The following is a 13,078-nucleotide window of genomic DNA, read 5'->3' on the forward strand; positions in this document are numbered from 1 at the left end:
AGCAATTCTCCTGCCATGGCCTCCCGAATAGCTGGGATTACAGGCATGCGCTATCATGCTCAGCTAATTTTTGTATTTTTAGTAGAGATCAGCTTTCACCATGTTGGCCAGGCTAGTCTTGAATTCCTGACCTCAGGTGATCCGCCCATCTCAGCCTCCCAAAGTGCTGAAGTTACAGGTGTCAGCTGCCACACCTGGCCAAGAATTTCTAATTGACAATTTTTTTAGGAATGTTCCTTTACTGGTTTTTTGGCTTATATTGTTTCTGACAAGAAATCTGCTGTCAATCTCATTTTTGTTCCTCTATATGTAGTAATATGTCTTTTCTCTGTTTCAAGGTTTTGTTTTTAATCGCTGATTTTAAGCAATTCGATTATGATGTGCTCTAGTGTAGTTTTCTTGTTTCTCGGCCTTTGGATTCATTGAGCTTCTTAGATCTGTGGATTTATAGTTTTCATAACAGTTGGCTAAATTGGGGGCATTATTTCTTCAAATATTATGTCCATGTCTTATCTCTCCCTCTGGGACTCCAAGTACTTGTATATTAGATTGCTTGAAGTTGTCCCACAGCTCACTAATATTCTCTTCATTTTTGTTTCCAGTCTTTCTCATCTCCGTGTTTCATTTTGGATAGTGTTTATTGCTATGTCTTCTAATTAATCTTTCTTCAGCAGTGTCAGACCTGTTATTAACCACATCCAATGTTGTTGGGTTTTTTGTTTTTGTTTTTGTTTCAGACATTCTTCTTTCATCTCTAGATTGATTTAGTTTTCTTTTTTCTTTGAGACGGAGTCTTGCTCTGTTGCCCAGGCTGGAGTGCAATGGCATAGTCTGGCTTACTGCACCCTCTGCCTGCTGGGTTCAAGCGATTCTCCTGCGTCAGCCTCCTGAGTAGCTGGGATTACAGGCATGTGCCACCATACCCTGCTAATTTTTGTATTTTTAGTAGAGACGAGTTTTCACCATGTTGGTCAGGCTGATCTCAAACTCCTGACATCGTGATATACCCACCTTGGCCTCCCAAAGTGCTGAAGTTACAGGTGTCAGCTGCCACACCTGGCCAAGAATTTCTAATTGACAATTTTTTTAGGGATGTTACTTCACTGGTTTTTTGGCTTATATTGTTTCTGACAAGAAATCTGCTGTCAATCTCGTTTTTGTTCCTCTATATGTAGTAATATGTCTTTTCTCTGTTTCAAGGTTTTGTTTTTAATCGCTGATTTTAAGCAATTCGATTATGATGTGCTCTAGTGTAGTTTTCTTGTTTCTCGGCCTTTGGATTCATTGAGCTTCTTAGATCTGTGGATTTATAGTTTTCATAACAGTTGGCTAAATTGGGGGCATTATTTCTTCAAATATTATGTCCATGTCTTATCTCTCCCTCTGGGACTCCAAGTACTTGTATATTAGATTGCTTGAAGTTGTCCCACAGCTCACTAATATTCTCTTCATTTTTGTTTCCAGTCTTTCTCATCTCCGTGTTTCATTTTGGATAGTGTTTATTGCTATGTCTTCTAATTAATCTTTCTTCAGCAGTGTCAGACCTGTTATTAACCACATCCAATGTTGTTGGGTTTTTTGTTTTTGTTTTTGTTTCAGACATTCTTCTTTCATCTCTAGATTGATTTAGTTTTCTTTTTTCTTTGAGACGGAGTCTTGCTCTGTTGCCCAGGCTGGAGTGCAATGGCATAGTCTGGCTTACTGCACCCTCTGCCTGCTGGGTTCAAGCGATTCTCCTGCGTCAGCCTCCTGAGTAGCTGGGATTACAGGCATGTGCCACCATACCCTGCTAATTTTTGTATTTTTAGTAGAGACGAGTTTTCACCATGTTGGTCAGGCTGATCTCAAACTCCTGACATCGTGATATACCCACCTTGGCCTCCCAAAGTGCTGGGATTACAGGTGTGAGCCACCGCGCCCAGCCTTGTTTTTTTTTTTTTTTTTTTTTTTTGAGACAGGGTCTCACTGTCACCCAGGCTGGAGTGCAGTGACACAACTATGGCTCACTGTAGCCTCAAACTCCTTGGCCCAAGTGATTCTCTTGCGTTAGCCTCCTGAGTAGCTAGGACTACAGGCACATGCCACCACATGTGGCTAATTATTTTTATTTTTATTTTTTTGTAGAGACAAGGATAAGCTCTCTATGAGACAAGGTCTTGCTATGCTGTCCAGGCTGATCTTGACCTCCTGGCCTGAAGCAGTCCTGGCTTGGCCTCCCAAAGTGCTGGGCTGACAGACATGAGCCACTTCATCTAGCCTCTTCTATGTTTTTGAACGTATAGGATATATTTGTATTTTTTTACTGTTTTTGTCTACTAAGTCTGTTACTTTGTTATTTCCAAGTGTTTCTTATATTACTTTTCCTCTTCATTGTAGATTTTATTTTCCTGCTACTTTGTATGCCTAGTATTTTTTAATTGGATGTCAGTTATTATAAATTTTACTTTTTTTCTTTGAGACAGGGTCTTTGACTCTGACGCCCAGGCTAGAGTATAGTGGTGTGATCATAGCTCATTGCAGCCTCAAACTCCTGGACCCAAGAGGTCCTCCCACTTCAGCTTTCCGGGTAGCTGGAACTATAGGCACGTGCCACATGTGGCTAATTTTTTTTTTGTTTTGCAGAGATGGGATTTTGCTGTGTTGCTCAGGCTGTTCTCAAACTCCTGGCCTCAAGCATTCCTCCCACCTCAGCCACCCGAGTTGTTGGGATTACAGGTGTGAGCCACCATGCCTGGCTATAAATTTTACATTGTTGATTACTGAATATTTTTGTATTCCTTTAGGTATTTTAAAGTTTTACTCTGAGATGCAGTAAAGTTGCTTGGAAACAGCTTGATCCCTTCAGGTCTTACCTTTTGAACTTTGTCCAGACAAAAGTAGCCTTAGTCTGGACTAACCTTGTCCAACTATTGAGGAAGTGCCCTTTGGGTACTCTCCTCAGAAACCTGTTTAGTATGAGTTTCTTCACTCTGCCTATTGAAAGTATGAGCTATTCCCAGCTTGGAGTGAGATCTAGTAATTATTCTGTCTACTTCTTTTCAGTAATACTTTCCCCAGCTTTGGGTAGTTTCTTCACAATAGTACTATAATGTAATTCTGATGCTAACTACCCAGACTTAGCACAAACACCACAGGTTAAGATCACTGACCCCAACAAGAACTGTCTGAACTGCCCAGTTGCAGGTTCTGGGTTCCCCAGGCCGCCCACATTTCTGACCAACTGGTTACAAATTTAAGAATTCCTACTACCCTCTTACATTCAGTAATTTGCTAGAGCACCTCACAGAGTCCAGGAAAGTGCTATACTTAGGATTACAGTTTTATTATAGATGACACAATTAGGAGATCCATAGGATTAGATATGGGAGGGTCTTGATACAGAGCTTTCATGTCTTCTTTGTGGACTCGCCCTCCCAGTGCATCAGTATCCTTACAAACCAAGAATTTTAGCCAAGTTTTGGTGTTCAAAGTTTTTATTAGGATTTTTAAATTATGTAGGCATGATTGATGGAATCATTGGCCACATGATTGAACTCAATTTCCTTCCTGGACGAGGTCAGGCTGGTGTTGCTGGCTCAAAGCCCCAGCCCTCTAATCACATGGTTGACTTTTTCTTTTTTGAGACAGAGTTTCACTCTTGTCGCCCAGGCTGGAATGCAGAGGCACGATCTTGGCTCACTGCAACCTCCACCTGCCGGGTTCAAGTGATTCTCCTGCCTCAGCCTCCTGAGTGACTGGGATTACAGGCACCCGCCATCAGGCCCAGCTAATTTTTGTATTTTTGGTAGAAACGGGGTTTCACCATGTTGGCCAGGATGATCTCAATCTCTTGACCTCATGATCTGCCTGCCTCGGCCTGCCAAAATGCTGGGATTACATGCGTGAGCCACTGCGCCCGGCCACGTGACTGACCTTTACAGCATGGCCAGCCCCCGTCCAGAAACTACCTAGGAGTTACTTCATTAGCATAAATTCAGGCAGGGTCCCAGGAGCTCACAATGAATAACAAAGACATCCCTGTCACTTGAGGAGTTCCAAGAACTTAGTAGATCTCAGGAGCCTGGGGCATGGACCAGACAGATTCTTTATTTAACACTCAAACACCTACACTGAGCAGTTTTCAACTGAAGAGTCCAGAGAAGCCCTCTGCAGATCTTTGTAGGTCCCCTCTTTGTAGCTCGTTCTTCTCTCTGTTGCTCTGCCTTCAAATTCTGGCTGCTTTGACTTTTCTCAAATCCTCAACATTTTCTTTTCAACACAGTGGGACCACTGAGCTCTATTTGCATTCTTTTTTCCTGCACGGTGGCCCTAGAGCTGTCCTCAGAAATGTTTTGCCGATTGTCCAGTGTCTGAAAACCATTGTTCCATATATTTGGTTCAGTTTGTAGTTATCTGAAATGGGAGAATAAGTGTATTCCATATTACTCTGTCATGACTGGCAGAAGTCTGTTCTTTCTATTTAGAAGTTCTTTTAGAGATTGTTAGAATGGCATAGTACTTTTAGCTAAATCATCCAAAAAAAGGTTGTGTGTCTTTTGCTCCACATAAAGTGAAGTCTGATTTTGAACTTTGGAAGCCTTTCGTTATCAAACTCCTAGTTTATCAGATGCAGATTAAAAGGATTCATGTGTGTGTGTGTGTGAGACATAGACACACGTGCATATATAGAGGTATGTATACATATTATATACGTACATATCGTAAAAGATGAAAATATATATCGCTTTTTATTTTCTGAAATTCTTTGACCCAGACTCAGGTAGCTAGTAGGATTTCCCATAAATTATAAAGTTTAGATAGTTTAGTCCGTAAGTTTACCCACTGTCAATTCTCGATTGTTTCAGATTTTAGGTTTGCTTGCTCCTAAGATTGAAATTCTCATATCTCAGGGTTTGCCTTTAAAGTGAAAATGTACAGAGGCTCCTTTTGCTCTAAACAGAATAAACCTTTGATGTAGTTGTTTGAATTTACAGGGAGATGACTTCTCAAATATCATTTGTTCTAGTGGTATTTGTTGACAGATACCCCACATTTAAGACTGTTTGCCCAACTGTCTTTTCTTTTTTCTCTAATTTCTTGTAGTTGCAAATGAAGGGTAAAAATAATTGATTTATAGATGGGCTTATCATTTATTGATCCAGAATTTTATGAGGATTATTTTTAGTTCAAATTAACAATTTCAGAGAGAGTGAAGATCTGTGCTATAATCTTTACTATTTTGTAGTAACAAGTCATTTTATTTTTATTTATTTTTTATATGAAGGAAAGTTTATTAAGGAGTACTGACTTATGATCATAAGCTGAAGTCCCACAAGAGGCCGTCTGCAAGCTGAGAAGCAGGAAAGCCAGTCTGAGTTCCTCATTTTTAAATACTGTGTTTTCATAGAGAAACCACGAAAAGAACTGATCAAAATCATCAACTTTAGAGTACTTACATAATTAATGTGTATTTTTAAAATATACCTGAATTGAAACAACGGTTAATGGTCATAAATCAAGTAAAATATTAATGTCTTCCTTTATAATTTTTTTTTAGTACAACACCTCAGGTATTGAGCCCCACTATTGCATCTCCCCCAAATGCACTGCCTCGAAGAAGTTCACGACTCTTTACTAGTGACAGCTCTACAACCGAGGTAATTTAAAGATTTCTGTATGTCACATTTACTTAATGCTTCCCCTGATGAAATTTCTGTTCATTGATGACTCCATTCCTAAAAAGTTAATAAAGAGACTATTTCAAATTTAAGAATGTTTTAAGTTAGAGGGACATCTATAATTTTTGTGAAGTTAATTAATCCTTTGGTAAATATTATATAATATTCTTTTTCAATTAAAAAAAATTTTTTCTCAAGTTAAAAATGACAGGAATAATCTTGAAATGGCAAAATTATAGTAGTGGACAACAGATCAGTAGTTAGTAAGAGTTAGGCCTCTAGGAAGGATGTTACTATTAAATCATGGCACAAAAGAATTTCGTTGTGGTGGTACAACAGTCCTGTATCCTGATTGTGGTGATTGATTACACAGATCCATTCAGAACTATGCACACAAACAAATGGTTTTATGTAAAAACTGATGAAATCCATATAAGGTCTTTAGTTGATAGTATTGTACTAATTTCAGTTTCCTGGATATGATGATACTATGGTTATGTCAGATGTTATTATTTGCAGAAGAGTGAGTCTAAAATTATTTAAAAATAGAAGTTAAAAAAAACTGGAGATCTGGCAGACACAGTGACTCACGCCTGTATTTTTATCACTATGGGAGACCAAGGTGGGCCGATCAATTGAGGTTAGGACTTCGAGACCAGCATGGTCAACATAGCAAGACCCCATCTCTAAAAAAAAATAATGAGCTGGGATGGTGGTACTCTTTGATCCCAGCTGCTTGGGAGGCTGTGGTGGGAGGATCGCTTGAGCCTGGGGTAGTCAAGGTTGTGGTGAGCTCTGATTACATCATTACACTCCAGCCCGGGCAACAGAATAAGACCCTGTCTCAAAAAACAAAACAAAGGCCAGGTGCGGTGGCTTATGCCTATAATCCCAGTTACTCGGGAGGCTGAAGCAGTAGAATCGCTTGAACCTTGGGAGGCAGAGGTTGGGTTGCAGTGAGCCAAGAATTACATCTACTTATTTTCTTACTTTTAAATAATAAATGAGAGTTTGATATACTTTCACAAGAGGGCTACACTTAATGCTGACACACCTTAATCACTATTAGTTAATGTAATTTATGTTCAGAATTACTGTGTTTAAAATTAAATGACTTTGAAGACCTTTGTTTTTATAAACTCTCTTCTGAAAAAAATATAGAATTAATCAAGATTGTACATTTATTTTATATCTAATACTGGATAAAGGGCTGAGGAGTAGTCTAAAATACATGAGTATAACAAGTGTGAAATTTCCCCCCTTTTACAGGAGAATAGCAAAAAATTAAAAATGAAGTTTCCACCTAAAATCCCAAACAGAAAAACAAAAAGTAAAACCAACAAAGGAGGAATAACTCAACCTAACATAAATGATAGCCTGGAAATTACAAAATTGGACTCTTCCATCATTTCAGAAGGGAAAATATCCACAATCACACCTCAGATTCAGGCTTTTAATCTACAAAAAGCAGCAGCAGGTCTGTTTTAAATGCTTAATATTATCTTTATATTTTATTATGTACTTATTTTAAGTAAATTTCTTTATGTTCATTACAGTACCTTCATTGTTTTCTATATAGATGTTGTAATTTTTAATAGATTAGTTTGTAATTACCTTTTCTAGAGAACCAAACTGTTTTATTGCGTTTTTTCCTTTGTTTACTGTATTATTTTCTCCTAGAAGGTTTGATGAGCCTTCTTCGTGAAATGGGGAAAGGTTATTTAGCTTTGTGTTCATACAACTGCAAAGAAGCTATAAATATTTTGAGCCATCTACCTTCTCACCACTACAATACTGGTTGGGTACTGTGCCAGATTGGAAGGGCCTATTTTGAACTTTCAGAGTACATGCAAGTAAGTATAGAAAATGGTTATATATGCCTTTCTAGGGATAATTTCAATTTCATTAAAATAAATTCCCATGCTTGAGAAGGCTAGATCTAAAAGATCAGTATTTATTATATAATGTCTATATATTTATTTTGTCAGTATTTATAATGTATAGATACAGTTCTTTCTTGTGTTACTTGTGTTAAGGAGTAATTTAAATTCTTTGCAACTTCTTGGAATAGGTTTGTAGAGACCCGAGTCATCCAGACATTCTTACGTAGAGTGTGTCCTATTCAGTTGTATCTGAAAATACATATTTACCATGTAATAGGATTTATATTTTTTCTACAATATACAGAGTTAATTACAGGGATGAATTTTTGACATTAAATATGTTTTATAAACTTGAAGAATGCCATGAAGAAAATTGTGTTTGAGGACACAATGTCCTTATTACAAGGCTTTTACTCTTTGGATTTTAATTAAATTTGTTGCTTAAGTTATCTGTCTATACCAGAAAAGGAGAGAATGATTAACCTAAAGTCAAAGAAAATTCTAATTCCCAATTTAAATTACCCCTCAGTTCTTCCCAAAGCATTTTCTCCACCCCCAACTTAAAAAAAGAAACCTTTTAGAAACTTATATTTTAATAAAATATCTCTAATATGGATTAAAGTTCATATGATTCATTTTTTGCTTAATTTGCTTTCAGTTCATTTATTCAGTATATATTTCTGTGCATATGATATCCTGGACTGTCTTCTAGAGTCTGCTAGTCAGACAATTTCTTGCCTCTGTGGAGCTTACATTCTAGCAATAGACAAATTGTAAGCCAATAAATGTATAAGGACAGGTAGCAATAAGTCATGCAGAAAAATGAAGCATGGTGAGGAAACTGGGGGACAATGAAATATGGTGTTTTTGTTTTGCTTTGTTTTTGTTTTTATGCCCTCAGAGGGAACGTTACTCTTCCCTTCATGATCCATGCAAAGATCTAGAGGAAAGGTGTTCTTTGTCGCAGAGAATACATACGGAGGATACCTATTCATATAACTTAATTTTGAATAGTACAGAAAAGAGAGTTGAAGACAGAAAGTCTTATTCATTACTAGAAAACCCGTGTTTCGATTATGGTCCTTTATTGGTATGTAGCATATACACAGACAGGCAAGAACTGTGTTTGGAAAAGCCCTTTAAAAAATTATTTATAATTTATTGTTTCACAGCTACTTTAACATAAATGAATTTTATTATTTCCCCTAGTTATAGTGGTGACCCAAATATTTAACTAAAGAAAGCCTGTGTTTCAACTTAATTTCATGAGTTTTTTCCCATTTTTCTTTTTGTCAATGCCATAATCATTTTTCAAAGGAAGCAACAGATTCTGAAAACTTTGAAACCATATATTTGGCTGATAGGTCTTTTATCTTGTTACCATGCCTACATGAAAATCTTGGCCAGATGTGATGGCTGAAGCCTATAATACTAGCACTTTGGGAGGCCAAGGAAGGGGGATTACTTGAGCTCAGGAGTTGGAGACCAGCCTGGCCAATATAGTGAGATCCTGTCTCTACAAAAAATGAAAAAATTAGCTGGGTGTGGTGGCACTCACCTGTGGTCCCAGCTACTTGGGAGGCTGAAGTGGGAGGATCACTTGAGTCCTGCAGGTCAAGGCTGCACACTTACCTTTACAACTTTTAAGAGATTGCAAGGAAGTTACAAATCATTAAACTATTCTCAGATATCATATGGCCACTTCTTGGCATTAAGCACTCAGTTTTAAAATGCTCTTATTTTCTGTCATATTCATTTCATTAAGAACAGTCCAGATATTCCTTATTCTAAACTAAACTGTGAGAATTTATTTTCCTTTCTTTTTTTTTAGTACCTAGACCTTTTCTGGCAGCTGAGAATTTTGAACTTGGTAAATTGATAAACTAGGAAACTGATTTTATATAACCTAAATCCTCAAACTTTAGAGGGAGAGAAACACAGTTCTGGGAGCTGTGAATGTCATGAGGAAAAAAATTGATCAGGCAGCTGAGGAGAGACCCTGAAGTCAAGAGAGAGATGCAAAGGAAAGGGTAATTAATAGGTAGGGCCTATAATTCCTAGCAGACACAATATTGGTGTGTGTATTCAGGGCTCAATAGGATTGATAACCATGGGATTGATAGCCAGCTTAAACCTGTTTTTTCCCTCTAAATTTTCTAGCACAACCTCTCAATAAAAAAAAGTTCAAAAAAATCACTTGGAAATGTGGTTTTTGAGAAGGAAATATTGACTCTTCTTTTGAATTGTAGCTTTGTATAGACTTCTCTTCTGTCTTTTTGGTAGAAACTCAAATTTCCCTTTCAAAGTTCATGTTCTTACCATGACTTGTGTATAAATACTAGGTTGACTGTCAATATGGTTACATCAGTATTTGACCTACCATAGTAGATTGCTCAATTTGTCCTTGTGTTAATATTCATTCACATAAAAACCATAATACAAGGCAGCATTTAGATCCTGTGAAGATAATGACAAGGGCTTTCCCTGTGTATATATATAAATTATATCAACTTATTTTCTCTTACTAGTTTTTTTTTATTTCAGGCTGAAAGAATATTCTCAGAGGTTAGAAGGATTGAGAATTACAGAGTTGAAGGCATGGAAATCTACTCTACAACACTTTGGCATCTTCAAAAAGATGTTGCTCTTTCAGTTCTGTCAAAAGACTTAACAGACATGGATAAAAATTCGCCGGAGGTATGTTAACCAAAATACTTTGCTTATATAGTTACCTTTTTGATCACCCTCAACAGATAGAGATGAACCAAACAATTCAAACACTATTTAGTGTCACCCACAAGTATTTCTTTTTTTTCTCTCTATCTAGTCAGGGACTCAGAGAGGAAGAGACAGTCCTAGAATGTGCGGTGCAGATTCACAAATAGAAAAATCACAAAGCAGATATTTCATTCAGGATTTATCAAGATTTGACTACGTTAAATTAGCTGTTGTCACCAAGATTAGAGTTCATCGAGCAGAAGTTACATAGATTGAAAAACTTAATAATTTTAAATTAAAATAAACTAGTATTGTCATTGTAAGACATAGGTGCAATTAATTTACATGCTCTAATCTTGTAAGATTGTATTTCATTGCATTTCAAAAATATTTAATGATACTTTTGTAACATATCTAAGCTTAGAATTAAATACAGTCAATTCTCATTATTTGCGGTAATTCTGTAGTCAACATGAACACCGAATTAGTGCTACTGAACCAATGTTCCCAGGAGTGATGGAGAGTTTGAAACAGAGATAGATTGTGGATTATAATTTTAAACCCTAAAAGCAACTCATCCTGGTAGATCCTGTTTTCTTTACAAAAGAGAGAATGCTGCTGGGCGTGGTGGCTGACACCTATAATCCCAGCACTTCGGGAGGCTGAGGCAGGCGGACTTCTTGAGCTCAGGAGTTCCAAGACCAGCCCGGGCAACATGGCAAAAGCCTTCTCCACAGAAAATACAAAAATTAGCCAGGTGTGGGGCTGGCGCCTGTGGTCCCAGCTGCTCGGGAGGCTGAGACAGGAGGATCACTTGAGCCTAGGTGGCAGAGGTTGCATTGAGCCACGATCACACCGCTGCCCTTCAGCTTGGGCAACAGAACAAGACCAGATCTCAAAAAAAAAAAAAAAGAGAGAGAGAGAAGGAGGTTCAGAGGTGACTTGCCTGAAGCCACCCTACTTAAAAGTGCCAGCATTGGGATTCAAATTCTGTCCAGCTGTCCCCAGAGCCAAAGCTTCTTGCACTATACTAAACTACCCCACAGAGTTTCTGTCCCCTGGTCATCTCTGCATGAGAGCTAAAACAAGAAGGTAGAGTCACATTATTCAACCTCAAATGAGAACATACCTTTTGATGACCATGAAAGCACTACGAGTATTGATTTTGATTTTATAAATAAATTTTAGCAATCAGACAAATTCACAAATATGGAATCTGTGAATAATTAGAATTGACTATCTACTGAAGCTCTATTTTTGTCTTTCTGTTCTAAGTTGAGGCTTGATTTTAGTCATAGATTTGGTTTTAGAAAAAAATAAAATTTTAATTCTGTTTGGTTTTTGTTCCCATTTTTTAAGGCCTGGTGTGCTGCAGGGAACTGTTTCAGTCTGCAACGGGAACATGATATTGCAATTAAATTCTTCCAGAGAGCTATCCAAGTTGATCCAAATTATGCTTATGCCTATACTCTGTTAGGGCATGAGTTTGTCTTAACTGAAGAATTGGACAAAGCATTGGCTTGCTTTCGAAATGCTATCAGAGTTAATCCTAGACATTATAATGCATGGTAAGTGCTAATGAAGTGCAAAGACAAAGTCTTACTGATGGTGCTGGCACTCACTAATTGTTCTTGTTAGATAGCTCTTTATTGTCGTGAATTCGGTTACTAATACTTAGGGATGCTGCATACTGGATGCACCATCTTCTCACTAAAATGTTTTCTTATGAAATGTATGTCTTTATCAAACTCTTAAATTAACTAATGATAATAGAATACCAGATTCTTATACTCAACAGTTTCAGCCTTCTACCAAACTTTTGCAGATACTGTAGTTGTTTTTTGTTTGTTTGTTTGTTTGTTTGTTTAGTTTTGTTACTTGATTTGTTACTCTTATAACACCAAAATGGTGATTGGGACAAAAAGTGCTTGGGAAATTGGAAAGGAATAGCATAATTCACTTATTGAATAATAGAAAAAAACATTCACTAGTTGCTGCTTTCTGACAGTGTTCCAGTTTATTGAGTTACTATTAAGAACTTAGTGTACCCTTTTATTTAGCAGTGTCTCTATTTTACTTTTTTGTGCTTGTGTATAAGTAGGCACATAGGAAATTACTACCTAGGTCATATTGTTATCAGCTGAATAAGATATGAAAAAGTTTGGTCCTATTTCTGCCTCAACACCATACTTACTGTTGGCATGTATTGTATTTTTCTGGACTGACTGAATAGTTTAAATATCAAGAGAAAGTATAATTCTGAAGTCATAATTTTTGGTCTTTTTTTGTCATATATGGTTATCTTTGGAGTTAATTATAGCAGTTGAGTTTTATCATTCGATTTGCTTCTAAATCTGAAGCATTATATTACTAAAACATTTTTTGATTTGTGAATATGTAGTTTAATGGATTATATCTCATTTTACAGTAGTAGTTACATTGCCTGAAAGATGGCCAAAAAAATAATGCTAGCTTTTGCTGACCAATGTAACAATCAACTTGCCAATACTGCCTTCTCTTCCAATAGATATGTTATCTGTAATATTTTAAGAACTCAGTTCTTTTTTTTTTTTTTTTTTTTTGAGACGGAGTCTCGCTCTGCCGCCCAGGCTGGAGTGCAGTGGCCGGGTCTCAGCTCACTGCAAGCTCCGCCTCCTGGGTTTACGCCATTCTCCTGCCTCAGCCTCCCAAGCAGCTGGGACTACAGGCGCCCGCCATGTCGCCCGGCTAGTTTTTTTTTGTATTTTTTAGTAGAGACGGGGTTTCACCATGTTAGCCAGGATGGTCTCGATCTCCTGACCTCGTGATCCGCCCGTCTCG

General features: G+C 37.4%; 1 protein-coding gene across 10 annotated transcripts in view; it reads left to right on the top strand.

Moving 5' to 3' along the window:
* The window catches only part of CDC27 (cell division cycle 27), a 506,999-nt gene that overhangs the window by 409,038 nt on the left and 84,883 nt on the right, over positions 1-13,078 (top strand). For 6 of the 10 annotated variants that reach the window (XM_033184104.1, XM_033184105.1, XM_033184099.1 and 3 more), the window contains 4 exons: positions 6,927-7,134; positions 7,338-7,510; positions 10,085-10,237; positions 11,618-11,826. In XM_033184104.1, coding sequence (XP_033039995.1) covers positions 6,927-7,134; positions 7,338-7,510; positions 10,085-10,237; positions 11,618-11,826 — 743 coding nt within the window. Of the gene's footprint in view, positions 1-5,536; positions 5,637-6,926; positions 7,135-7,337; positions 7,511-10,084; positions 10,238-11,617; positions 11,827-13,078 lie in introns of all 10 variants that reach the window. The other 4 variants (XM_033184106.1, XM_033184100.1, XM_033184108.1 and 1 more) reach the window with 3 other exon arrangements.

Source organism: Trachypithecus francoisi, unplaced genomic scaffold (assembly GCF_009764315.1).
Source record: "Trachypithecus francoisi isolate TF-2019V2 unplaced genomic scaffold, Tfra_2.0 Lachesis_group20, whole genome shotgun sequence".
In the NCBI taxonomy this organism is placed as follows: Eukaryota; Metazoa; Chordata; class Mammalia; order Primates; family Cercopithecidae; genus Trachypithecus; species Trachypithecus francoisi.